Source organism: Haemaphysalis longicornis, unplaced genomic scaffold (genome assembly GCF_048455015.1).
Source record: "Haemaphysalis longicornis isolate Haplotype H1 unplaced genomic scaffold, Haemaphysalis longicornis Haplotype H1 scaffold_6, whole genome shotgun sequence".
NCBI lineage: Eukaryota > Metazoa > Arthropoda > Arachnida > Ixodida > Ixodidae > Haemaphysalis > Haemaphysalis longicornis.
This window is the reverse complement of record NW_027526407.1, coordinates 61,520,088-61,546,314: the sequence shown is the minus strand read 5'-3', so window position 1 is coordinate 61,546,314 and position 26,227 is coordinate 61,520,088. Positions and strand designations below refer to the sequence as shown.

The window sequence follows — 26,227 nt, the reverse complement described above, 5'->3', positions numbered from 1 at the left end:
TCACGTTGTATCGATACCCACAGCTCCAAGCGAAAGAAATGATAGAAATAAAGGCGCAGCATGCGTGCCGTTGGCTGAATAACTTGCGACGCGATTAATTACTGAAAGAAGCAGCGTAGAGCAGCTGTCGATCTAAAAGTGTAGCTGTGTTACATTCTCCAGTGTAGCTGGGTACTTAAGGCGTATAGGCTAATAAACTTGATGTTCACGGCACAACCTAAAAACCCAGTACAAGCTCTTTCTTTGTACAAATCGAATATATGCTCGCTTCTCATTTAAACGCATAATTTAAATTCACCCTTTTATTTAGTATTTTACAATGTTGTAATTCTACTGTTAGATACATTCCCGTTTGAAACGTGAATGGCTGTCATTAAATGCTTACTCAGAATGTTATTTCCGGTTTATTTTGCTCAGCGTTCCCCTCAGACTCACAAGGAGGACGACTTGCAGCGTGACTCTGCAGTGCAGCAAGCTCCCAGGCCCGATGAATCAACTGCCCTAAGTGAGCCTGCAGAGGAAGAATATATGGTAAAAACATCGACAGCTATTTACACGAAATATGTGTGCACATGACTTCAAGATGAAGTTTGAACAAATCAAATTTAACAATTTCGCATCGAATATGCTACGGCCACCTTTATCAGAAGCTCGGTTTAAATCAATGCCAGCTGTCTTTCAAATTACTTTATCTTTTCTAAAACCACCGTAGCAGGATGTCGACGCCAAACTTTCCATAATAATCTGTACAGAACGAAATTCTCCACTCAAAAGCTTTTTCTGGCCAATCCTCCACTTCTTACAGTATTTTTATATTAATTTGCAATAAAAATTACATAAATGAATAGTTTCAGAGATAAAACTCTGCTTTTTCTGTGCATTCTTGTGTATTTCTAGGGAGTAGAGCCGTTCTTCACTAAAAGCTCCCACTTGGAGTTGCCCGGGCTTCCAATTTAAAGTAGGCTGGCTAGATACATTAAAAAAGTAGATTTTCGGGGTAAGGTGTTTCGGAGAGAATGTGGCTGTTTTCCCAACGGGGCAATAGCCCTTATAATCAAGCAGTGGCTTGGTTTAGAGGGACATACAACCGATTTTTGTCGAGTATATTTTCCTTGCCGCAAATGAAAGCGCATCACCTAAAGCACCATAATCCGAAACGGTTTTGCTGATAGCGGCCTAGAACTTGAAATTTTCATTTTAGATCTACCAGCCATACGTGTCCCGCCAAAAGGAAGGCTGGCCGGAGAGCATGACCTCGGGGTCACGCGCCAGGAAAGACAAACAGCAGTGCGAGAGCGCGGTCTCATGTAAGCCTCAAAATGGGCGACGCAGCACTCGTCAGGAAAATTGGAACCAGCATCAGATAATGCTATCCAGGGGGCTAGTGAAATGGCGACAGGCGCGGCTGCGCAGTTACACGTGAAGTGCAAGAGCAGATCAGAAGGGTACTAACGATCACAAGAAAGTAGAAAAGCTCCATAGGCTGCTGTCCAGGAGACTGCTCAGGTGGCACATGGTGAGGCGGCAGCGTTCAAGAGAACGTTCAATAGCCGATTACCGGGAGGCTCCTGGCGACGGTTGGCGAGCTCAGCAAGTTTCGGAGGGTGCTGTACATTGGGCTGGTCAAGTTGTGACGGCTACGGCCAAGGAGTTCATCAAAAGTTCAGTAACAGATCATCGACAGTCCTCTGGCGATAACCATCGAGGGAAACGATGTTCTCACAGTGATTTCCATGGGGCTGCTCAAGTGGTGATGGGCACAGTCGCAAAGTTCAGCAGGACATTTAACGGCAGACCAACAAAATGTCGAATGGACTTTCGATTTTATATAGCTAGGAAGTTCTCAGCAGCCCCTGAAATTTTTATTAACGCAAAACCTTAGTTCTCTGTTTTATGAAGCGGATGTGGTACAAAGGAATAGTGGTTAGTAGAAAAAATCACCTGAAAAAGATTAAAATTGCGCCATATTCGGAGCGTGAGCTGTAGATCGCGTGCCAGGATAGAGAAAATCAGTGCGGGATGGGTAGGAGGGGGGCATAGAAAGGGTGGCGCATACGCGCCGGGAAATGGAAACAGGTTTTCCAAACGTGTGTAGGTGGCTTCAGTGATTGCTATTCGAGCCACTGTGAGGGGTGAAAGTACCGATGAGGACTGCCGTGGTTGTCCCGACGATGTCTAGCAAGCCTAATTACCTTAGGAAGCTCCTGTCGTTTGCTAGCGGATGGAATGGGCTACGGAGGGTACTATTCAGCAGGATGGTGAAGGGCTGACGGCAGTGTCTGCCAGATTCAGCAGAAGTATAACAGCACATCAACCAGCGGTTCCTGGTGATGGCCAGCCAGCACAACGAGCTTGCAGGGTTATCGACTAACGACATCGGATGTATTGCTGCAAGTCCGGCACTACAGTTACGATTACCCAAATGTCCCAATGCTTGATACCAGAGTCATCATCGGTCTGGACATGACCAAGTCTTTTCACTGCGTCAGTGACTCCGCCATCCTTCGTAATATGAATGACATCGACATAGGGGTCAAAGCATACAAATACTTTGTCATCTTTCTCAGCGACCGTACTGCCAGAACCATAGTTGGAAGAGTAAAGTACGACATTGTCCAAAATGGCTGCCATGGCACCTAACAACATTACGGGGTCTCAGTACTTCTATACACTGTGCAATCATCAAGTTTCCTCCGCTTCTCAACCACATTCCTGGTGATAACCTCAGCTTTATGCAGACGTCATAGCTATTCGGTCCTCTTGAGGCAGCGATGGCAACATTGAAGACCTCCTACCGCAAGCATCGGCCACAGTGCACAACTATACGTCACTACGTGCTCATGAGGCGTAGTCTGCTCTCCACAAAAGCCTCAAATGTTTTTTATCGTCCAAACAACTGCAGGGCGACGACAGAACTACAGAAATACAAAAGTGCACCTCCAAGGGAATGACATACCCTGAGTAAATTGCGTGTTGTTCGTAGGCCTTCGTATACCTAAAGACAGGGAATATTACCTTCACGGTCCACGCCCTACAATCTAGTGGCGAGCGAATCGGGAGGGTCCTAGCCAGTGTCGCTAAGAGACCCATATGCATGAAAGAAGTCAACTTCCTCCTATTGGCAGATGCCTTCATAATCAGCCACATTAACTACGTTGCCACATCTATAAAGATGGGTAAAATGGAGATTTGAAAGGTGTAATGTATTATTCGGAAGGTCACCAAGCCTGCGATAGGCACACAATTTTCAGCCTCAACACATTGCATCATAGCTATGGGTTCACACAACACCCTAGATCAGCTCACTGAGGCTCACCGAACTGTTCAATGCTACAGGTTTGAAACAGCTATACCGGAAGAACCATTCTCGCCTCTCGTCGTAAAGAGGGTGACACTAATCTCCAGAAATCAACTCTTAACGAAGCAATTCACAATGAAGTTTACCTGACCACTTATAAGTCACGACCAGGAGTACGCGTTGGCGGCACACCTTTTTTTTTTTGTTAGCGATATCCAACTCTTCCTCACTTCGCAATTCACCTTCGAATTCAATTTATAGGCCCCACACTTTTTAAGCCTAATTTTCTGCTCGCTGTTTGGTTCGCCTCTTGTAGTTCTCCAGAGCTGCTTACATTATTTGCGAAGCAAGTCTTGGCAAATGAGGACTGTTCGTCGGGGTTGATCTTCTTCGTCAAATTTTTGTGTCGCTTTTTTAAGGCGGTTTTCAACTTCTGGCGGATCGAGTACCGTTGCAAGAAGCGTATCTTCGGTAGGCACGCTACTGAGTTTTCGCCTAGTATTTGTCGCTGGCGATTAGGTTTCGTGGCACTGGCGCCATCACAGAAGCGTGAAATTTAAATTTTGTGGTCTACACAGCCGGTTGCTAGACCGACATCGTTTCCGTCGCTATACGGAAAATAAAGAAGTGCCTCCACTTCCGCGCATTTCCACTGAAGTCGTGTATGCTCCCGTAAGGCTTTTCGTTTCCCATTGGCGCACGACGGAGGCGTGGTCTGTGTCAGTAGCAAGACAGCATTTACGTTTTGTGAAAGGTTCTTTGATCTTCCCGCTTTTTTTTTGCACGACGCGCGGAGGATCTGTCAGCATGATCGGTATGACGGCGCTTGGGTTGAGTCAAAGCGCAGTCACTGTAATTTGGCGAGCTATGGCAAATTCCACAATTGGGGGTCAAGCGCGTGTACAACTTGCCGATGTCACGGACAAGAGTTACGCGTAGACGAGTTGCATTTCACTTTTTTCGGTATTTGTTTACCTTTTGTCAGTTTTGCAGTTTTTCGCATTGGCTGATTATGTGTCTTTTTTTGTTTTTCTCTCATAGAGAACGTTTGTAAAATCAGCCAAATTGACCAAGAATATCCGCCTCAGTACTCACCTTAGCGGTGCTCATCTTACCGGTATTCAGTATTTACCGGTACACACCTACGGGGTAGAAACTTGGACGCTCATTAAAAGGGTGCAACTTAAATTGAGGATGACTCAGCGAGCAATGGAACCGAAGATGATAGGTGTAAAATTAAGTTAAGAGACAAGAAGGTAGCGGAATGGGACAGTGAACAAACGCGTGTTAAGGACGTATTAGTAGAAATTAAGAAGAAGACGTGGGTGTGGGCAGGGCATGTAATGCGAAGGCAAGAAAAGCGTTGGTCATTAAGGGTAGCAGAGTTGATCCCTAGTGAATCCAAGCGTGGCAGGGGGTGGCAGGTGGTTAGAGAGGCAGATGAGATCAAAAAGTTTGCCCGGATAAATTGGTCACTGTTAACACAAGACTAGGATAATTGGAGATTAATGGGAGAGGCCTTTGCCCTGCATTGGGCATTGATAGGCTGATCATGATATTGATCTGCCCTCATGCGACAACATGTATCAAAATCACACAGATGTAGGTCGCGATTAACAGGTGGTCCAGAACCATCGAAGCACGTGCAACGTAACGCCTCGTGGTCTGATTCGTGATTTTGTTTAGGTGCTACGGCTGTGCTGCAGTTTCGCTCGGCAGATCACCCACATGACTCCATTCTCGTTTACCTACGTGCTATGTACATTCGGCTATGCCAAGCACTTTTGTAACAAGTTCCACCAGTTTATGTAGATTTTGGAATATGTGCGTGAGATGTAAGTTCTCCATGAACGTTTAGGTTAGAGTCTAACGCCTGTAAATTAAAGCGTGTGGGACCGCGATATTTTTTTAATTATACACGTCACTTCGTTATATGCTTTCAGCACTTTCCTGACCACCCGAAATAAGCAGACACGCATACTGATAGAAACAATAATACGATTTCGACCACAGTCGGCGAAAATAAGTCAACAATTTTTTTTTCTGCACAGTAGTATGCCATAGTCAATACGCAACCTCCACCGACCTGATGCTGTCAAGGTTCACGGCACAGTGAGGCGCGAAGTCACAAGTGAAAAGATATATATCTGCAGCGCGTCCAATGCTGCTACCTTTTCGCGGGTAGTTAAACGCTTGGCTCGTCTGCTGGCTCTTCATCACTGCTCGCTTGATCACTTGAGGCGTCCCCTTTCTCTATGATGGCCTCCACGATGTCTTCAGTTGTCAGGTCAGAGCAAACCAGGGCCTGGCCGTCCACCGAGACGTAATAGGCAGCCGTGACACTGTGCGTGTTTATCGATTTCTGCAGCTTCGTGGCTTAACTGGATGTCTTATGATCCTCGGCACGCCTATCGGCTGCGGGTAACCACGTGCGCGGCTAGGCGTATTCGTTATCACACAACAATTTCGTGCTCGGGAATGCATTATTTTTTTCGTTAAACCTGCATATTCGCAGTAGTCGTCTTCGCTGTAGTGGCCTTCACAATACATAGGAAACACATCGATCTGGCCAGGGCCTATGGCATGCTCTGCTGTAGCATTTTGTAGTATAACCGTTCGTTGTGGCGGTGTTTGATTGTATATTGTACACTTCAGAAGCTTGTTTCTCCTCTGGAAACCATCAACCCACAAGTTCTTCAACTCCTGCACTCCCACCTCTGCCGCCGCTCGGAGGATTATCGGTCTTATCTACGGACCTCCGGTTCAAAGCTTCACGGAGGCATGCTTTTAACGGATAACCTCAAATGTTTGGAGAAACGTTACTCTCCCTGAACTGAAACTATGAACACGAAGAACTAGCCCTGGTTATACAATTGACTTCACTAGCGTTCTTATAATTTGAAATGGACGATACAAAGTATGCTTTTAAGAAAGCGGAACAACTAGCAGTAAAAGCCTCTTCGCCACGCGAGACGAGTCACGTAGCCCAAGACGACCCAGCGGCGCATGCAATGGATGCTGCGGGGGTGGTCGGCTGCCGATCATCTGATCGGCAGCTCCCGCGATGGCGGCCACCGCTCATGTGAGCCGAACGACTGAAAACGGGGCCTTGTGCGCAGCGCCAATAGCGGGCTTAACAGTACGTAACGGGCTTAGCGGTAGCGGGCTTAGCAGTAGGTTAAAAACAGAAAAAGAAAGGTACCCGCCGCGGTGGCTCAATGGCTAAGGCGCTGTGCTGTTGAGCCCAAGGGCGCATGGTTCGATTACTGGCCGAGGCGGCCGCTTTTTTGGTAGAGGTGAAAAGCGAAAACACCCGTGTGTTGGAGATTTCGGCGCACTTTAAAGATCCCCAGGGGGTCAAAATTTATCCGGAGCCTTCCACCACGGCACGCCGCATCACCTGTGAAGCGTTGGCGCATTAAACCTCAAAATCAATAATCAATCAATCAATCAACCAAGAAAATTTAAGGCCCTTGCGTTCTTGCAGCTACTACCCGCATAAGTAGCGCTCCTGGCGTGGCTCAGGCGACTTCACACAAGCCGCTCTCGCTAGTAGCTTCTGGGAACTATCGGGCGGTTTGGGAGCTGCGGAAGTTCCTTGTGACTGTAATCAACACTTCCGTGTGTTCTCTGTGGCCTGGTCCTAGGAGGTCTAATCGTAAAATTAAGGCCGCGGGAAATAACTAGTACTAGTCATATCACGTAGACATGTTTTGTAAGACGAGAGTCACCATAAGTCATGCCCGGAACCAACCTTATCGGGTTTGAGTTATTGTACACCATCTTGCAGTTCGATATACCCCAGATAGACCGTAAGAAATGCTCCACCTGCACATTTTTCGGCGAGATTTCCTGTACTTACTTTTCTGCTTCTTCTAGCATTCCGTTGTCTAAGGTGGAGAAAACATTTCCTGTGTTGCCATTTATTTTCTTTCGATGCGTTCACCTTAATTTTTGTCGCTTTGCCCAAGTTTTTTAATGTAGTAATGAGCACTTATTACAGGTCTTATCCCGATTTACCGAAAAAGACGATGTCACCCATACGTCAGAATGGCCTAAATATCCTGCATTCCCAAGCGTCACAGATTTTTCCCAATGAAGAATTCAAAATGCCCGTTTGTAGGCAGTCGTATGGAGTTTGAGCGACATTGTGTGGCCCTGCCTGTAACTATTCCTTATATAATGCATCACACCCTCTTTATGAAAGGTTGTGAGCTCACCTTCATAATAAGACATGATTACCAGAGTAACTGACAAGCACACAGGAAGGCGCTCTGATAATTGTCCGTACAAACTAACGCGATTTGCCGCGTGAACTGCTGCTCATTATTATTTATGTCCTCCAAGAGAATTATGTATATCCCCCTACTCCCTTCTGGCCTCTCGGTGCTTCCCTCATTCCCTAAAGAGCCTTGAGCGGCCCTCTAAAGAGCCGTTTAAGGCTCTTAGAGATACAAACAGCACTCCCTCACCAATGAAGGATGTGGCCACCCTGATGCTGTAGTTGGCGCCCACCTTCAATGACTGACCAACCCAACTCTTGAACCGTAGTCCCCAGCAGCTGTAGAACATGTGACCTCGGTGGCTGTCAGAACAGCGGTACATGCAGCAGAGGGTGCTAAGAACCTCTCAGTCCGGACAGGCCGTCTCTGGAACTCGAACTTGGCAACGGTCAACGCAAAAATTCTGCCTAACGAGGGAAACTAAGCCGTAGTATTAGAGGAGCTTTCGGACGTTAAATGGGATATTATTGGGCGATGTAAGGTCAGAATCGTTTCAGCAATCTTTGCAATCTTTTCAGCAATAAATCCTAAATATATCCATACGTTTATATAGTATTTCGTGACTTTCTCATTTAGTGTGAATACCGGCGATTCATATTTCAATGTGCCGAAGTCCTGCACGGTTTCAGCGTTTATACTAGTTCTTTCACTGCGTAGAGTCTTTCAAAACACAAATGAATTAATCTACAAGGTTACAAAGCAGAGGCAATAAAGAAGACAAAGTGATCTTTTGATTGATGGTTGGATTGATTAAACCATCCAACATGCGTCTCGTCAAGGCATGCGTGAGAAGTCTACTCATGCATCAGAATCTTTAAATTATTATTTTCATTCAGAATCTTCAAGTAGCACGGAAGCATAGCCCCTTCTAGAGTAACTACGCGGCTTTGGGTGACGCACTCCAGTATGCCCAGGCATTTCTTAGTAATTCGGATTTTTTAGACATTAGCTAATGCCGATTTGGGCCGTTTAAACTTTTGTTGGCGAGGTTGCCTATATGAGCGGTCTCACGTGCGCTCCTCTTTGATCGCAAGATAATGTCCAAGGTGGTAGGCACTCTGGTAGTACAGCCACACCAGTAGGCCGGATCGAAAGCACTTGGACACGTCTGCCACAGATCATGGCACACCGACCTTTATTGGTTCTATTTACAGGCAGCCATGTCGCCTGGAGGGCCCTATGAACGCCGTTCCCACAATTGGCGCTGTCCTTCATCTCCGCCAACTCAAGTTCATGGCAAAGTCGCTAGTAGTTCAGTGTTGAAGGTATGCATTTATTTCTCACTGCATGTTGTTGCATCGTTGTTAGATACAGGTGAAGTCTACGTGAAATCTGTCGCATCTTAAGGAAAAACCGGGCGAGGGCAGCAATGATAAATGGCTTGACAATGACCATTGAGAATCGGAAACTAGAACCCTTCTACTAAACCATACAAAATAAAATAAAAAAATATGGTGGTGGACATCAGTTAACACCAAAAATACAGGAGCGCTCTCGTTTGTCAGTTTTTCTTCGCCCTATAGTCTTCACGCTGATTTTCGTGGTATTGTTGAAACATAGCCAGCAAGCCCAAGTACAACCCGTAGTGAGCTTGTATCTTTATACGTCAAAGCTGTGTGTCACAGCAGATGATCTTTTGTTTTACAGCAACAGCCAAGCATGGTTCATTAGGCAAAGCAAAAAACTGCCGTCTGGTGTCTGTAGCGTACAGAAGGCACAGAAAATTACCGAACTCCCTGCCCTCCAAAAAACACTAGTAGAGTAATGAAAAAAATCTGGTTTACCCGTGCCTTTTCTAGCGCCACATCATATGACTATTGCTACTCTGCCATTGTTGTTATGACGGCGAATTTTCCCGGACACACCATCTTGAACTCGCTTTCTGTTGCTTACTTACTCGAGGTTCACTTTTATTCTTTCACTTCGTTTCTTTCCTTTTCTTTCTTAATATAGTCTTTTTCTGCTCCCTACCATCTTATGGTCACAACTCACTATTTATTTAAAGCATTGCGCTGCTGACTACTGAATCAAACGCTTTTTGGCAATCCCTTATTGCCACTCTGAGGGGCCACTCCGCACACTTTTTAATCACCAGGTTCACATGCAAAAATGACATCAATTACTAAATAGTTTTTTTCTGACTGATGTTTTCCTTTTGCTTTTCAAAATATTTGTCGTGAACTGTTGCTTTAGCTATCACATTGCTAAAATCACTACATAAAATGTAGAGTGGGTTTATTTTTCTGTATTCCTTTAGTTTTCTTGCATTCATCTTGTAAATTAAATTACTGTAAGAGTTTTGCAAGCTATTTACTCTTTCATGTAATGAGGCATTCAAAAATAATTTTGCTCGCCTTCCTCGCCCCTCACTACCATGTTTTACTGGATCCGCGGTTATTTCGTCAACTCCCCAAGCTTTCCTTCGGCTCTTTCTATTGACAGCTTTTTTCATTTCGCTTTTAATCACTGTTGAACGTCGCTAAGGAATCTATGCTTGTTGTAAGTTGCGAACTCATATATGGCCAGCTTAGATACCTGTGACAATTTAAACACTGTTTTGCTGTAGCACGAATACAATGTATGCGGTTTCATCTCACTCAGGAGGAGCCTATAATCGGCCTTACATCTCCAACCGAAACAGCTACTGCGGGCACCGGGCAAGGAATGACGGACGTTTCAAATACTATGAATTGCTACTATTGCTCTATGGCATTCCACGTGGCCACCATTGAGGTAAGTCTCTGGAACGGAACCACACATTGTTGAAAAATTTCTGCAGATATTATGTACTTAGAGCGAATACTAACAGCAGCGCAAGTAGTTCAGACAACCTGTTTTTTGCCGTGTGCAACGGGAAGATAATAAATATCCAGAAAGGATAAACTTTTCTCACCCTCATATAAACCATTTTGAAATGTATGAGACTGATAGAAGAATACAAATAGGAAGAAAAGTTGATATGTCCGCGTTGGAAATAGGCCTAATATGAAGCATTCCATTGCTTTGCACAATATTTATGACCCATACACTTCAATGCCAATAATTCACTGCGCAACACGGTATGCATACCCTTCTATACTTCCGAAGGCACAAGAAGAATGTTCCGCAAAAGATCACCTATGTTCTGCTCAATAGTTATGGGTTGATAAAGTTATAGTTAGGTGCAACGACGACATCTTCATCCGCGAGACAAAGAAGCTAAGGCCTAATAGTTTGGGTGCCTTGTTTCCTCGACTGTTATCGCGACAGCTGAGTTCGTGTGCATTAGGAATGTAAGATATGATGATGTGATCATACGGGCGGCGACCTCAAGCGATTGATTGATTGATTGATTGATTGATTGATTGATTGATTGATTGATTGATTGATTGATTGATTGATTGATTGATTGATTGATTGATTGATTGATTGATTGATTGATTGATTGATTGATTGATTGATTGATTTTGGGCTTGACACGCCAACACTAAACAGGCGATGAGGCGCACAGTAGTGGATGGCTCCAGAATATTTTTGACCAGCTGAGGTTCAATAATCAGCGCTGAAATCTCTAACACATGGGCGTTTCCGCTCTTCGGCTTCATCAGAAAAGAGGCCACCGCGGCCGGGAATCTAAAGCGCGTCCTTGGGCAAGCAATTTGTTCGCTAGATAGAGATGAAACAAGTACTTAATGTATGAATACCCATTCAAAGTGTTCTTGAAATCGCGATCACACCTATTTTATTTGGGCGATTTTGTGTGCGCAGGAGCACCAAGAAATGTGCGGAAAACTTTTCATCAAATGCTGGACATTCTTCAGGCCACAGATATTCAATTACTGCGAAGCACAAGTGAGCAACGGACCCGGAAGCACCAAGATAAAGAGCAATTGCTCTGAGGTGAGCCCGCATGGCAACCTGCAAACTTGCAGGTGTGGCACTTCCTGTAATGGTTTTGCATGCAAATTTTCTGCAGGCATTTAACTCCGTGGGCGTTAAAATAAGTTGGGTAAACTTGCAAATGGGGCTCAGGAACCATTTCCCCATACCGGTCGTGCCTAGCGGCCGCCATGGCGACATACAAATGGCGGACAGGCACTCACCCCGAAGTCGAAAAATCCGTGCGCAAAACTTTCTCGACTCCCCACACCCTCGTAACACTTCCTTTCACATGAAGGCCACGAAAGCAAGTACATTTCGCACCTTCAGTGGGCGAATCAGCTTTCTCTTCTTCTGCCTTTGCTACTTCACCAGTACATGCCATGTACTCGCAGGATCTTTGCTACGAGCACATGGCGAGCGTTCTCCCTTTTGCACATGGCAAGTTTTTGCAAAAAACACTCTAACTCTTTTGCCCTTTTTTTGCAAGCATTTGTGTGTGCGTGCGCCCACCGGTAGGAACTCACCGTGAGCTCTTCAAAACTCAGGGGTAAAAAGGTGCCCCGCTAGAAAGTAGCTGTTCTCCCAGCAGCAAGCTTAGAGTACACGTGTTTAATTATATTGCCGAAGGTGCCCATCGATGGCGGATTGGCAGCACGCGCAAGCGGAGACCGCGATTGGAGAAGCGTCAATTCAAAAATACATCTTGATGTCAGGTCTCATTACCTTAATCAAGTGAAGCTTTCTGTGCTTAGGCCAAAAAACATTTGGAGAGAATTTAGAGGTAAGGAGTTAGGATTTGATGGATTTGACCTAGCGGAGCGCGCGTACAGGGAGCTACCAGAGCTACTGCGGGAATCAGCCCTCACGTGAAAGGGCGGGTGGTGCGGGCAGATCACCTTACAAATGGCAATACAAATGCCGGCCGCAGGTTACTTCGAAATGGGTAGGCCATGCTTCATAGGTAAAGCACCGGTCATATGTAACAGCTTCGCCCTTTAACAATGTGTACAGGATGCATCGCTCTATATTTAACACCATGGCATTATAAGGCTCATTTTTTTATTCCGCCGAGGACGCTAGCCGTGCTCATCAAGCGTCCGCGGAAATACGTTATGCCTGCCAACTGGAAGCTGACACTGAGGCAGCCAGATAAGACGGATCTACTAAATCCGAAATACGACGCCTCGGCAACTCCAGTGTGGAAAGGATGACAATGATGCTACGGCGGAGACAAAGGAAAGGATACGCGTTTTAAGCAGGCGTCGCCGCGCCTGCTAGGTGAAGTTGTTCTACACATATCCTTTGTAGCATGTGCTCGGCAGATGATGCCGACAGCTATGTCCGCAACTGACGCTATCATATCAGTGTCTCGCCCAAAGGGACTGATGTGGGCATCAACATACTGTCTCCAGAGGAACGAGGCAAAAGCTTAAAGCCAGTCGCTCAAAAGGAGGCCTAGATTATCATCAGAAACGAATTCAAATGTGTCCTTTTGAGAAGTATAATCCGGTGTGAAGCCGGCGTTTCTTCTGGATGAGGAGGATAACGTTTACCAGGCGGAAGGGACGCGAGGCAGGTTTAGCAACGGGCAAAACACACGATATATTAACGGACAACTAAAGATAAACTGCACACATGAAAGTCAGGCTAATATAATAACCGTCTTACAGAACAATAACTCCCATGAGAAAAGACCAACTCCCAATAGTTCTCGCGCTCACGTGTGGGTTCCTGTCGATGAGCTGGCTCGGTGCGCGGGGTTCGGTGCGATAGTCGTTGGCGCTGTCGTAGCCGAGAGATGCCGTGTTGTGAGCGGCGCCGTGCGATGACGCGACGCTGCTTCCTCCACACTCGCTGGTCACGGAAGTAGGCTGCTGTGAGGACACCGCAGAGACGACTTTGCCTGTCCACAAGGTCAGGAGGGGAATGTGGCTCGGCTCTGAATGTCTCCTGGGCTTTCGCGTCCAGCAGAGAACTCACCGAGAGCCGCGTTCCATACTGGCTTCGGTATCGTGCCGCAACACACCGCTGCAAGTCTTTTCGCAGAAATCAGAAGCCTGCACTTTATGCTCGCGGCCAGGACATCGACGGGAAGTCTGCCCCACTGGACAAGCCCTCTATCGGTGCTCAACTCGCGGAATCGTCAATGCCCCGAAAAATCATCCATGTGTTCAAAATGCATCGTATGTGAAGGCCTTCATGCTACTGGGACGGCAGCGTGTCCCAAGCACTACCAACCACGCCGACCGGTAGTTTTGTACGCAAAGGCTGCAGCTTCTGCGAGGACTCTTCGTGCCACAGAGTGTCCTCCGCTGCAACCTGGCAAGGCCTCGGAAACTGTTCCCAATGGGCTACCAGATCATCTATGTCACCCCGATGCCTCACAGCTCCCACCATCGGGCACCGTGAAAACAAAGGTGAACTGCCAGCACTCGCCTCCCAGTGCTCCATCATCATCATTGCTCTCGCGTGTCACATCTTCCCCTGATAAGCAAACCAAAATTCTTCAAGAATTGCAAGCTATCAGGGCAGAAATTCTCACTTTGAAACAAGAAAGTGCAGCCTTGAAGCACGAAAAACAACTCCACGCTCGTCCCGATATTCCTCCCATTCAATCGGAGCAGCCAACTCAGGCCTCCGCACTATATTTCCGCACCACCCCCTGTGAAGCGGCAAAGCCACGGCTAACTCCAATTCCTCCGACACATCCTCCACATCCGACGATCGTCTCGCTGGGATCGAGACTGCGTGCCAATCAGCTCTCGCGCAGCAGAAGGAAGAATATTTACAACTCCACCAAATCCTCTTGGCCAACCAGGCAGCCATGCAGGCAACTATTGAATCGCTTCGGGTCGATATGCATAGTTGCATTCGGGGAATCGTCGCCCCTGCACCTGCCAGCGACCGAAATTTGCCGCAAAATAACTCCCTCCCGCCTAGTGAATTTACAATAAATAAGCCGGATGCCACGTTTTCTGTTTGGCAGTGGAATTGCAGAGGCTTTACCCGCAAGCGCTCTAACCTGCAGCTACTTCTTTCCACAGAACCAAAAGCTCCTCTTGCGATAGCATGTCAAGAACCCGGACAGGACGTCAAGTTGACGGGCTATCAGGTCTTACAATCGAAGGATAACCCATACACTGCGGTATTGGTCCAACGTAACATTCCCGGGGAACGTTTACAATCTGACAGTATTGATATCCCATATGATTTGGTTGTCCTTTACCCCCCCAAACGGAAAGCCTCCTGATTGTATATACTCAACGTATATAGTAGCCCCCGTGCGCACTCACACACATTCAAGCAACTGTTCCACCTGTCTATTCAGGCTTCACAACCTCATCCGCTACTCATACTAGGCGATTTCAATGCCCCACACACGGCCTCGGGTTACACACACACTACTCGCAAAGGTCGTCTCCTATGGGAGCCCACCAAGGCTCAGCGCTTTACGATCGAGTCCGATCCCCCTACCCATACACGAGTAGGCAACAGCGTGCAAAAAGATACCTCCCCGGATCTTTCCTTCTCGCGCGGAATCACCGACATTAAAAGGCTCTGCACGCCACATAGACTAGGAAGCGACCATTTCATAGTACAGCTCGATCTACGACTCCCATCTGAAATTGCCCGCCGTCCCCGCCAACGATTTCTTACAGACTGGGATTCCTTTAGGAAAACCTGTGCGGTGCACATGTTGGAGCCGACCGAGATTACTTCTGACACGTATCAATCGTGGGTCAATCAAATTATCTATTACAAACACGCTCACGACAGTCCCGTGGACCCTGAAATACCGGCGGAAACAGTAGACTCCCACCTGCATTATCTTTGGGACGCCTATAGCAGCATATAGCGTAGATGGCGCAAGCAGAAACACAAGAAACGCCTTAAAGTAACATTATCCACCCTAGCTACATCGATAGAATCTTATACTTCTGAGCTGGCCCGAGCACAGTGGAGCCAAGTGTGGGAAGAGATGAAAGGAAACCTCAGTATGAGGTGTACTTAGGCCCTCCTTAAACACATGCTGGGTTCCCACTCACTCGCACAGAGCTACTAATATTCGGCTTATGAAAATCATTCAACAATTTCCCGGTGACGATACCCAACTCCTCGAACGCCTTCGTACACTTTACATAGCCCAAGCGAACACCATAGAGCTCCCGGCATACTCAGGCAATAGTAATCCGGATTTGGACAGGGAAATCTGAGAAAAGGAAGTTAGAGCAGCACTCATGAAGATCTGGCCTGTGTCGGAGCCTGGGCAAGATGGTATCACCAATACGTACAATCCCCCGAAACTTGGACGACAACTCCACCTTCATCCTTACACAATTTTACAATCACTTTTGGACTACGGCATTCTTCCCTCTTCATGGAGACACGCTAAAATAACCTTGATATCGAAACCTGGAAAACCATTGAAACTGGAATATCTCAGTCTTATATCTCTAACTTCCAGCGTAGGTAAAGTTTTTGAACACGTAACTCATACCCGCCTAGTTCAACATCTCATCCAGGCCAATGCACTTCCCCACACAATGCTAGGCTTCAGGCAGGGTCTCTCGACCCAGGATCTCCTCCTCCAACTGCACCATGAGATCATCATTCCTCTATCTAAGGTAGATACTGCTGCTGTTCTAGCTTTAGACCTCACCAAAGCCTTCGATAGAGTCTTACACAAAGCTATCCTCCAAACTCTGGCAATGACTCACACCGGGCAGCGAGTTTACACTTACATTAAAGAGTTTCTCACTGATCGTACTGCTGTAACACGCGTCAGTGACCTAGTATCCGACACTATTTACATGCCTTCAGTTCGTACCCCTCAAGGAGCAGTCCTGTCTCCCCTCCTATTTAATCTGGCTGCTCTTAATCTCCCTAAACACTTAGCTCAAATCCCACAGCAAACATAGTTTGTATGCCGATGACATCACTCTCTGGTGCGCCGGAGGTAGTGATGCACAAATTGAGGAGGCGCTTCAGGCAGGCACAGACGTCGTAGTCGCGGAAGCGGCACTCGGCGGTCTTGAGTGCTCCTCTACTAAGTCGGAGCTGATGACCCTCCCTGCTCCCCACCGGTCATGCTACACTCCGGACATACCGATCAAAATTCGAAATTATTCCGTGCCAACTGTCTCTATACTTAAAGTACTGGGCTTGATCATACAACGCAACAGAGCCAACACCCGATATATCTCCCACCTCACCTCTCACGCCAATCAAACTATGGGCCTCGTCTATCTCATAACAGCCCCCTTACCAATCACTAACTATCGTAACGCGCTACCCTGCCACTGTGGAAGAGGCGGCCATTGCACTTGCGCTCACTCACCGGCCTACACCAACAATTGTTATTTCTGATTCGAAAACGGCAATTCGAAATTTTGCCCGTGGTAACATTTCCCCGCAGGCTCTCCAAATTCTTCTTCAAAATCCTCCCACCTCCCACGCGGAGCTCATTTGGACTACAGCCAATGCGGTGCTGGAAGATAATGAAGCGGCTAACCTTGCAGCTCGAGAGCTAACCGTCCGAGCTGGGCCAAGTCGCACCCCTTCCCATGGAGCCCAATCAACCCGTGACAGCCTGTTAACTTTCCAGGAAATTACCTGCCACTACCGCTCTCTCGTCGGCACTACCCTCCACCCCACTCCTCGCTTTCTATCGCAGAGGAATGATCATCATCATCATCATCATCATCATCACCAGCAGCCTATCTACGCCCACTGCAGGGCAAAGGCCTCTCCCATTATTCTCCAATTACCTCGGTCCTGTGCCAATTGGAGAATAATGGGAGAGGCCTTTGCCCTGCAGTGGGCGTAGATAGGCTGGCGATGATGATGATGATGATGATGATGATGATGATGATCATTCCTCTGCGATAGGAAGCGACGTGTGGGGTGCAGGGTAGCGCCGGCGAGAGAGCGGTAGCGGTAGGAATGATACTGGCGCCTTAAACAAACCAATACCATCCCTTGTCGCGCCAGACTACATGGCCAGACTACATGGCCAGACTGCATGGAATCAATATTTCCTTCTCCCCAATGCCCCGACTGCAGAGCCACCAAAACAGTCTCTCATATCATTTGGCAATGCCCCCAAAACTCATTCTCTCTCATTTCTTCTGAAGAGCACTCGGACGCGGCGTTACGCAGCTCGGACCCTCAAGTCCAGCAAGGACTTGCTGAACGAGCACCTCAGGTCACCGGCACCCTCCAAGCGCTGGTCACCACTCGTCGTTAGCCCAACTAGTGCTCAAATAATGCGTTTTTTTCTCTCTCTCTCTCCTGCCTTCAGCTTGTTCCCTCCGTTCCCCTATTCTTCCTCTTCCTTCTTCCCCACGTGATCCTCCTCGGCCACGCCCGAGCGCTTCTTCTTCCTCACTTCCAAGCGCTGCGACAAGCGCCTCCTCACATCCGGTATACAGCGTCTAGCTGTTTACACGAATCTTCAAATTACTTATGAAATTTACCGCGACTATGTAACCCCCACAAGCGCGATTTTTAGAACGATGGCGAAGTTAGAAAATGCACAAAAATAGGTAAGTCGTTAATTCCGACAAACAAGATTCACGTAACTATTTGCGGCGTAACAATGTTTACAAGCAACTGAGCCGTTCCACAATCCCATAAACACAGATAATTTTGTACCAATTTGCCCACATTGTGAAGGAGCACGAAACAAGCGAAGAAGTCCAAGTGAGAGAGGAACAAACAATTAGACTCATGAAGGTACTGATCTTGAGCCGGATGTTGAGCAGCATGCCGCACCGTAAACTTACCCACACCGAAGAAAACTTAATAAACACCATTATCACGACAGCATAAAAACAGCCTCAACCTCTCAGTTTCCACAGTCATCAAAAAGATCCTCAAATCGGGTCTTTCTAACACTTTTGGTGAAATCAGAAAACTAACTCTCGTAGCACAAAAGGAGCGGTTGGAAAAATCAAAATTGGGACGGGCCATCGTATGGAACCTTTGTAGATGAAATGACTAGTCGCCATAATGTGCATGTCATCCATCCGGTGACACCCCATACAAAACTTTCCCCCCACCGAACTACAGGGATCCAAACCTACGCAAGGAAAGCCAGAATCAAACAAGGATGAAATTTTTTCGACGAAAGGTCCGAAATCCCAGAAGGAGAGAATACACCGACGCCGACATGCGTGCAAAAGTACGAAGGCAACAACGGCCGTAATAGACTACCGTGGTAATCATTGTGACGTCATTTCCTTCGTACATACAGGAACAGAAGACACGGAGGTTGGAGTCATCCCCTTGGCAATCCAACTAGCCGAACTACAGTCAAACCCGGCTATAACGAACCCGGATAGAGCGAATTACGCTATATATCGAAAAAAAAATCATTCAGTTACGGAAATACAAGGGAAACATATTCCTTATAACGAAGTTCACATCCGATATATCGAACTCTGCGAACCTAGAATGGCCGCTGAAATGCATGGTCTCGGAGCGGCGATTGAGATGTGGATTGGCCGTGACCACTGAGCAAGAGTTGCGACTTAGACATTGCGCCTCGCACGGGGCGACATGACGCCCGAAACTTTCCGTAACGGTTTCCGGCGCGGCACTTTCGACGGAACCCGCGCAGTCAGCGAGTCCGGACCAAGACAGCAACATCGGTGAACTGTGGGAAGAGCTCCCCCACATTCCCGATGATGTCGCCAGTGAAAGCCGTCCGACGCTTATATTGAAGTTGAAGTTGAAGTTTATTTTATTTTCACGTTTTAAAAGAGCGTACAAATAGTAATACCGAGGAGGTCCCGTAGTTAAAAAACTGTCGGGGGGACCTCCTGTGACAAAGTACACAACAGAACAGCGTAGAATAGGAAACAAGTAAAAAACACATCAAACGAAAATGAGCAACCACAGGCAGAGAGCAATGCATACATGTATATACATACATACCCACACATATATACATTCATTTGTAGCAATACAAATTTAAAAAGTGCAGTAAAAACGATTCGACGGAAGAACAGAAGCACTGAAAAAAATGGCGCTACAACAAAAACACGTTTACACATTTGGCCAAGGTAGATAAAAGAAAACTTTTTAATTGCTTTCGGAAAAAATTTGGAGAGTGAATTGATTTGAGGGGGGTCGGTAGTTCATCCCACATTGAAATGGCGGCGAATACGTCAGTTTGTTTGCATTAGTTAGAACGAATTTTGGGTAGAATTAGGTTATTGTGTTCTGAGGAGCGGGTGTTGTTGGCGTTAAAAAGTAACGACTGGTCGATGCAGGTGTGCGTGAATTTATTATTTCTGGCGCGAAGGAGGAAAATGCACATTTTTATTTTATATTCACATAGAAGGGGTAGGATTAGAAGGTCAAAATTAAAAATTCGGAGCACTGTCTCTCGGATGGCTGTAATTAATGATTCGGATGGCTCGGTTTTGCAAAGAAACAAGCGGTGATAGATGAACATCATAGGTGCTTCCCCACGAAGCTAAACAATATATTAAATGACTGTGTACAAAACAGTTGTAAAGAGAACGGAGAACAGGCAGAGGAAAATATGCGCGAGTTCTAATTAGTACATGAATACCAAACGCAACTTTACTAATAAGTGACTTGATGTGCAAGTGAAATTTTAAATGTTTATCGAGGACCACTCCTAGGAATGTGGTGTAATCTGAAGGGTAGATAAAATGCGTGCCAAGGCGGAGATGCCGAATTGGGGTAATTTGCTTTTGATGGGAGCAAAAAATTATGAAACTGGTTTTGCTAGGGTTTATATTTATCCTATTGTTTCAGCACCAATCGGATAACCTTATTAAATCGTCGTTTAATTTTTTAGTTAGGTTCGAGAGGTCAGAATCGGGCAAATAAACCGTGGTGTCATCTGCGTAAAGCATGCGTTTTAAAAAATTTAAACAAGATGGGAGATCATTTATAAATCACAAGAACAACCGCGGTGAAAAAATGGACCCCTGGGGGACGCCTATATTAACTGTCTTGTATTCAGAAAGTATGCCACTGCAATCCACAGCCTGAAGCCTGTCAGCCAGATATGACTGCAGTAAGGCTAGTGTTGGTCCAGAGACACCCAATGATTCTAATTTGGAAAAAAGAATATCGTGAGTAATGGAATCAAATGCCTTTGTGAGGTCGACAAATATAGCTGCTGCAAATAGGCCGCAATCAATTGATTGTTTCATGAAATCAGTTATCTCGATAAGAGCAGCCTCAGTAGAAAAATTAGGCCGAAAACCAAACTGACACGTGGTCAGTAGTTGAAATTTGGAGATATATTTCCACAGCCTAGTTACAATAAGTTTTTCTATTAACTTGCTGAAAAAGGGCAGTATGGTTATGGGGCGATAGGTATTTAACATACCACGATCACCTTTCTTATGAACGGGTACTACTTTTCCTTTCTTAAGTTCAGACAGGAAAACGCCAGACCTAAAAATATTGTTAATGACATGGGCCATTACAATGGAAAGTTCGTTGGCGACAAGTTTTACCCTAGCAGCATGGATACCATCCAATCCAGCCCCACAACGTTTTAGGGCTTTGATCACTTGCACTAATTCCTCGGGTGATGTAGGCTGCAAGTAGAATGAATGGGGACAGCGAGTGCAAGGTGCAAAATTTGATGTTGTGGTAGCACGGTAATTACAGAAATGGCCATTAAAAACATTAGCTATTACAGCAGGGTTACTAAAAACATTTGAAGCGCTTTCGGCAGTCAATGTGCTCCGCCAATGGTTCTTAGATTTTGGAGGACGCGGACTCGAACTTGTGCAAATAATGTCTCGTGTAGAGAATGCTATGCTAGTTGAAGCCGCCAAAGGAAAGTGAAAACAAAAATCACCTCTTTTTTCTTTGAAAAGCAGGCAGTTCAGGCGGAAAGTAGCTTTATTACTTGCAATAAACGGATTTTTTTGTGTGGTAACAGCTACTTAACTGTGTACGTGTCTGCATGCGGGGATGGTGGCGTTCGGGAGAGGGAGGGAGGTTTCTGCGGATGGCGAACTAGTAACGATAAGTTCGTTATAGGCGGGTTCGGCTATATCGAACTATTGGATATATCGAACTAATCGCGGTGCATATTGCAGTTCGCTATAAACGGGTTTATAGCGAAGGATGGTGGAGAAATTGTACTTGAAAAACTGGCAAACCTGTATACGCAATGCCTAATGACCGCAATGGTACCGGAATCTTGGAAGAACGCGAACATCATCCTAATCCATAAGAAAGGCGACATGAAGGACTTGAAAAATTACAGGCCGATCAGCTTAATGTCAGTCGTCTACAAGGTATTTACCAAGGTAATCGCTAACCGAATCTCTGCAACCTTAGATTTCATTCAACCTAAAGAACAAGCAGGGTTCCGTAAAGGTTATTCAACAATGGACCATATTCACACGATCAATCAGGTGATTGAGAAGTGCGCTGAGTATACTGAACCCCTATATATAGCCTTCCTTGATCATGAGAAAGCATTTGACTCGGTCGAAACCCTAGCCGTCATTCAGGCATTACGGAACCAGAGGGTAGATGAGCATTATGTAAGAATACTAGAGGATATCTACAATGGGTCTACAGCTACCATCATCCTCCATAGGGAGAGCAGTAAAATACCTATAAGGAAGGGTGTCAGACAAGGAGACACAATCTCTCCAATGTTATTCACAGCATGCTTACAAGAAGTATTCAGAACGTTGGATTGGGAACAGGTGGGCGTAAGGGTTAATGGAGAATACCTCAGTAACCTCAGATTTGCTGATGCCTTGCTAAGTAATTCGGGGTACGAATTGCAAAGCATGCTTTCCGCACTGGGCGAACAGAGTAGAACCATGGACCTGAAAATTAATATTCAGAAAACTAAAGTAATGATCAATAACCTCGGGACAGCACAGCAGTTTGAGATAGATGGCGAGGCCGTGGAAGTGGTAAGCGAATATATATACTTAGGCCAAGTTGTGACCCCAGATCCCAACCATGAGGCAGAGATAATTAGAAGGATCAGAATGGTGGGGTGCATATGGCAGACATTCTCAGATAATGAATAGCAGCCTACCATTGTCGCTGAAGAAGAAAGTGTATGACAGCTGCATCTTACCGGTACTCACCTACGGGGCAAAAACTTGGAGGCTCACTAAGAGGGTTCAACTTAAATTGAGAACGACTCAGCGGGCAATGGAGCGGAAAATGATAGGTGTAACATTAAGGGACAAGAAGAGAGCGGAGTGGGTCAGGAAGCAAACTGGTGTTAAAGACATATTAGTAGAAATTAAGAAGAAGAAATGGACGTGGGCAGGGCATGTAATGCGAAGGCAAGATAACCGCTGGTCATTAAGGGTAACAGAGTGGATCCCTAGAGAAGGCAAGCGTTGCAGGGGGCGGCAGAAAGTTAGATGGGCAGATGAGATCAAGAAGTTTGCGGGGATAAATTGGTCACAGTTGGCACAGGACCGAGGTAATTGGAGAATAATGGGAGAGGCCTTTGCCCTGCAGTGGGCGTAGATAGGCTGGTGATGATGATGATGATGATGATGATAAACGGGTTTGACTGTATATGTCGAATGGAAGCATAGACACCCCTAAGCGGTATTCACACGACGGAGCCTTTCGGCGGAGAAATCCGAGGTAGATCGTGACGTCACCGCAGGCGGACTTCCGCTCGGCTAGCTCCTTCGCTCACACGAAGGATGCGATGATCGGATGGATATTACTGCTTGCAGTCGCCTACCTCGACAGCATGGATGCTATAGCACCACCGATTCCGCGACGGTGGCAATTTCTGCTAAAGCCCCTACGTACTGATCTTGTGAGCCGCCCAAAAATTGGCTGCGGACGCGATGCACGCTCTGCCACGGAAAGAGAACGGCACGCGACGCGCGATGCAGTGGGTGGGGCGACCGCGTGCTGGAAGCAGCCGGCCGGTCCGCCTACAAAACGTTGGGCCCGCGTACAGATTTTAGGCTTAACACTGCAGTGAATATTCGATTTCCGCTCTCACAAACGGCGCAGGTCACTATTTTTAATGCAATTTTTTATCACATTGTTACCACATTTCTCGTATTTGGAGCTTTCTTTACGCTTTGGGGAGCGATAACAAGCTATCGCTCGAGCTACCTGCGGTGGCCTGCGCCACTCCGCGGCCGCCGCTCGCGCAGCGACCGTGCTGGTGGTATACTCGGCTCTTTCAGTGCGCCTGTCATTTGCGCGGCGCATTTTCGTGCCCAGTACAATAAAAAGCAATAAAAATAGAGCACCTGCAACGGCTCTAAAACTTGAGTCGAGGTCAACTTCCCCACGAGCAGACGAAATCCCGCCGCCACCGCCGCCAATTATCTTATCGTTTGTAGCTCGCGAGCACAAGCTCCGACCTCCGATCGGAGCGGTGCGCCGGAGAGAAACCGTGACGTAGGGGTCAGGTGGCGCGCACTCCTAGGAGCAAAATGGCGGATTTCTCCATCATGTGAATACTCTTTACGGACTTTCAAAGGGCCCTTTGACGGTTGGCTGCAGGCGGAGTACCTGAAAGCTTTGGAACAAATCTGCCCTCCACCATGAAGAAAATTTATATCATGTGGAGATCCAGACGCGAGGCCATGGCAGGAAAGGAGGCAGCCGACCAAGAAGCTAGTGAAGTCGCAGCACACCATCCTCATTGCAACCACGACTAGCACACTCCTGTTCCTCAAACATATAGAGTACGTCTCATATCCCTATGCCTAGGAACACTATCATCCTTCGGTGACACGGGAGTCTCAATGCCAAAGAATGACAAAATTTCAACAGGATAAAGCAACACATATAACAAACCTAGGTTGGCGAAAAGTTTTAGTGAAAACATAACACATAAAGCAACACATATAGCAAACCTAGGTTGGCAAAACGTTTTAGTGAAAACATCATATACAACATAATACTGTACTAGTTGCCAGGAAATAGGCATCATTTTCAACGTAGCCTGGCCTTGTTAAGGGTGTTATTAGGGTGAACAACTGACACATCATATTTCACTTCAATCAAGACATCGGAGGTAGCTTTGACTATTTTTTTACCTCAAGATAAGCGTCATCTGATTGACCGGACAAGGGAAAAGCTGCTGAATCTTGGGCACTCAACTTTTGGTTCTGCCCTTCATCTCTCTACCATCTGCTTAGCCCCTATTTGTGAACTTCCACTATTTGTTAATCAAAGAGATGTTTTTATCTCAATCCACCAGATTTAGGTGAAGTCCCGAAGGTGTAGTAAGTTTCTGTAAAGCAAAATTTGACATCCACCTGAATGCAGCCGTACGGCTACACAGGAAAACTGTACAGCTTTCTCAGAAGCTTCGCAGATGAAGAAAAATGCGTCCTGGTCCTAGATTCGACCCTGGGACCACCGCTTAACCAGAGCAGTCGCTCTACCAAGTGAGCTAACCATAAGGCTAGTCGTTCGTAGTGAGATTGCGAATTGATCAACCACTAGAAGGGACTGACAGGAGTTAATCGACCATATTGAGGGGATTTCCGCGAGGTGGAGTAAGTTTCTGCGAAGGAAAGTTTGACATCCTGCTGAGCTAATCCGGTGTGGTTAGCTCAGCTGGTAGAGCTACTGCTCCGGTTAAGTGGTCGTGCCAGGTTCGAATCCTGGAACAGGAAGAATTTGTCTTCATCTACAAAGTTTCTGAGAAAGCTGTACAGCTTTCCTGGTTAGCCTTACGGCTGCATTGAGGTGGATGCCAAACTTTCCTTCGCAGAAACTTACTCCACATTGGGGAATTCCCCTGAATCTGGTCAATTAAGACCTGTCCATCACTTCGAGTTGTTGATCAATTCGTTCTCGCGCTGCAAACGACTAGCCTCTTGGCTAGCCCAGTTTGCAGAGCAACTGCTCCGGTTTAGTGGTGGATCAGAATCCTGGAGCAGGACAAATTTTTCTTCATCTGCGAACATTCTGAGCAAGCTGTACAGCTTTCCTGTGTAGCCGTACGGCTGCATTAAGGTAGATGTCAAACTTTCCTTCGCAGTGTTCTTACCTCTGCCTCTCAGCAAAAAAAAAACCGAAACGTTCACTCAACCTATGACAATAGCAGATTAGCACGTTGAAATACTGACACTGCAGCCTAGTCTCTCAAACTCACCAATACTCCGAAGCCGCTACCGTTCTCGCCAACAACTTAAGCCACACAAGGGTACATGGCCGCTTTATTCTCTGTGCTATAGCGATTAAAAACTGTTGCGGCTAATCTTGTTGTCTTGAATGATCTTGAGGTCTTGTAACGAAAAATCGTCCGCGCAGCAACTTTGTTTTGAATGCTCCCTCGAGGTCGAAGTAACCCTACCCGCGTCGTACATCTGAAGGCCTAAATATAGATGTCATCTGCAACTTTTTAAAAAGCAGTGTTAAGTAGATGTTTAGAAAAATTGCTTTATATCAGGTTTCTCAATATGACAGTCTTCTATTATTTTTTGAGTGCAGTAAAATGCATAGCGCCCAATTCCCCATTCCAATCATGCCAACAGTGGAAGTTGTATTATGCAACTCAGCCAAATCCTATAGTAGCTGGCAAGCGTTTTCTATTTTAAATTTTGTCATGGACATAAAAGATGCAAAAAAGTATTAACCACACACAACAAATCTCAATTTCAGTACAGAAGGACCATAAGTGTATGACTGTTCACGTCATGGGGACCTGTCCCAAGAAAACCGCTGTTTGACATGACACGCGAACCGCTCAAGTTTCCAATAATGCGCACGCCAGGACACCCGATGACAAAGTTGTTGAAACTTCAACAACCACCGG

General features: G+C 46.4%; 1 protein-coding gene across 1 annotated transcript in view; it reads left to right on the top strand.

Annotated features, from left to right (window-relative positions):
- Window positions 1-26,227, top strand: part of LOC144142794 (uncharacterized) — a 106,810-nt gene that overhangs the window by 37,011 nt on the left and 43,572 nt on the right. Inside the window, exons 8-11 of the mRNA XM_077674525.1 lie at window positions 418-531; window positions 8,736-8,846; window positions 10,183-10,314; window positions 11,329-11,460. Coding sequence (XP_077530651.1) covers window positions 418-531; window positions 8,736-8,846; window positions 10,183-10,314; window positions 11,329-11,460 — 489 coding nt within the window. The remainder of the gene's footprint in view (window positions 1-417; window positions 532-8,735; window positions 8,847-10,182; window positions 10,315-11,328; window positions 11,461-26,227) is intronic.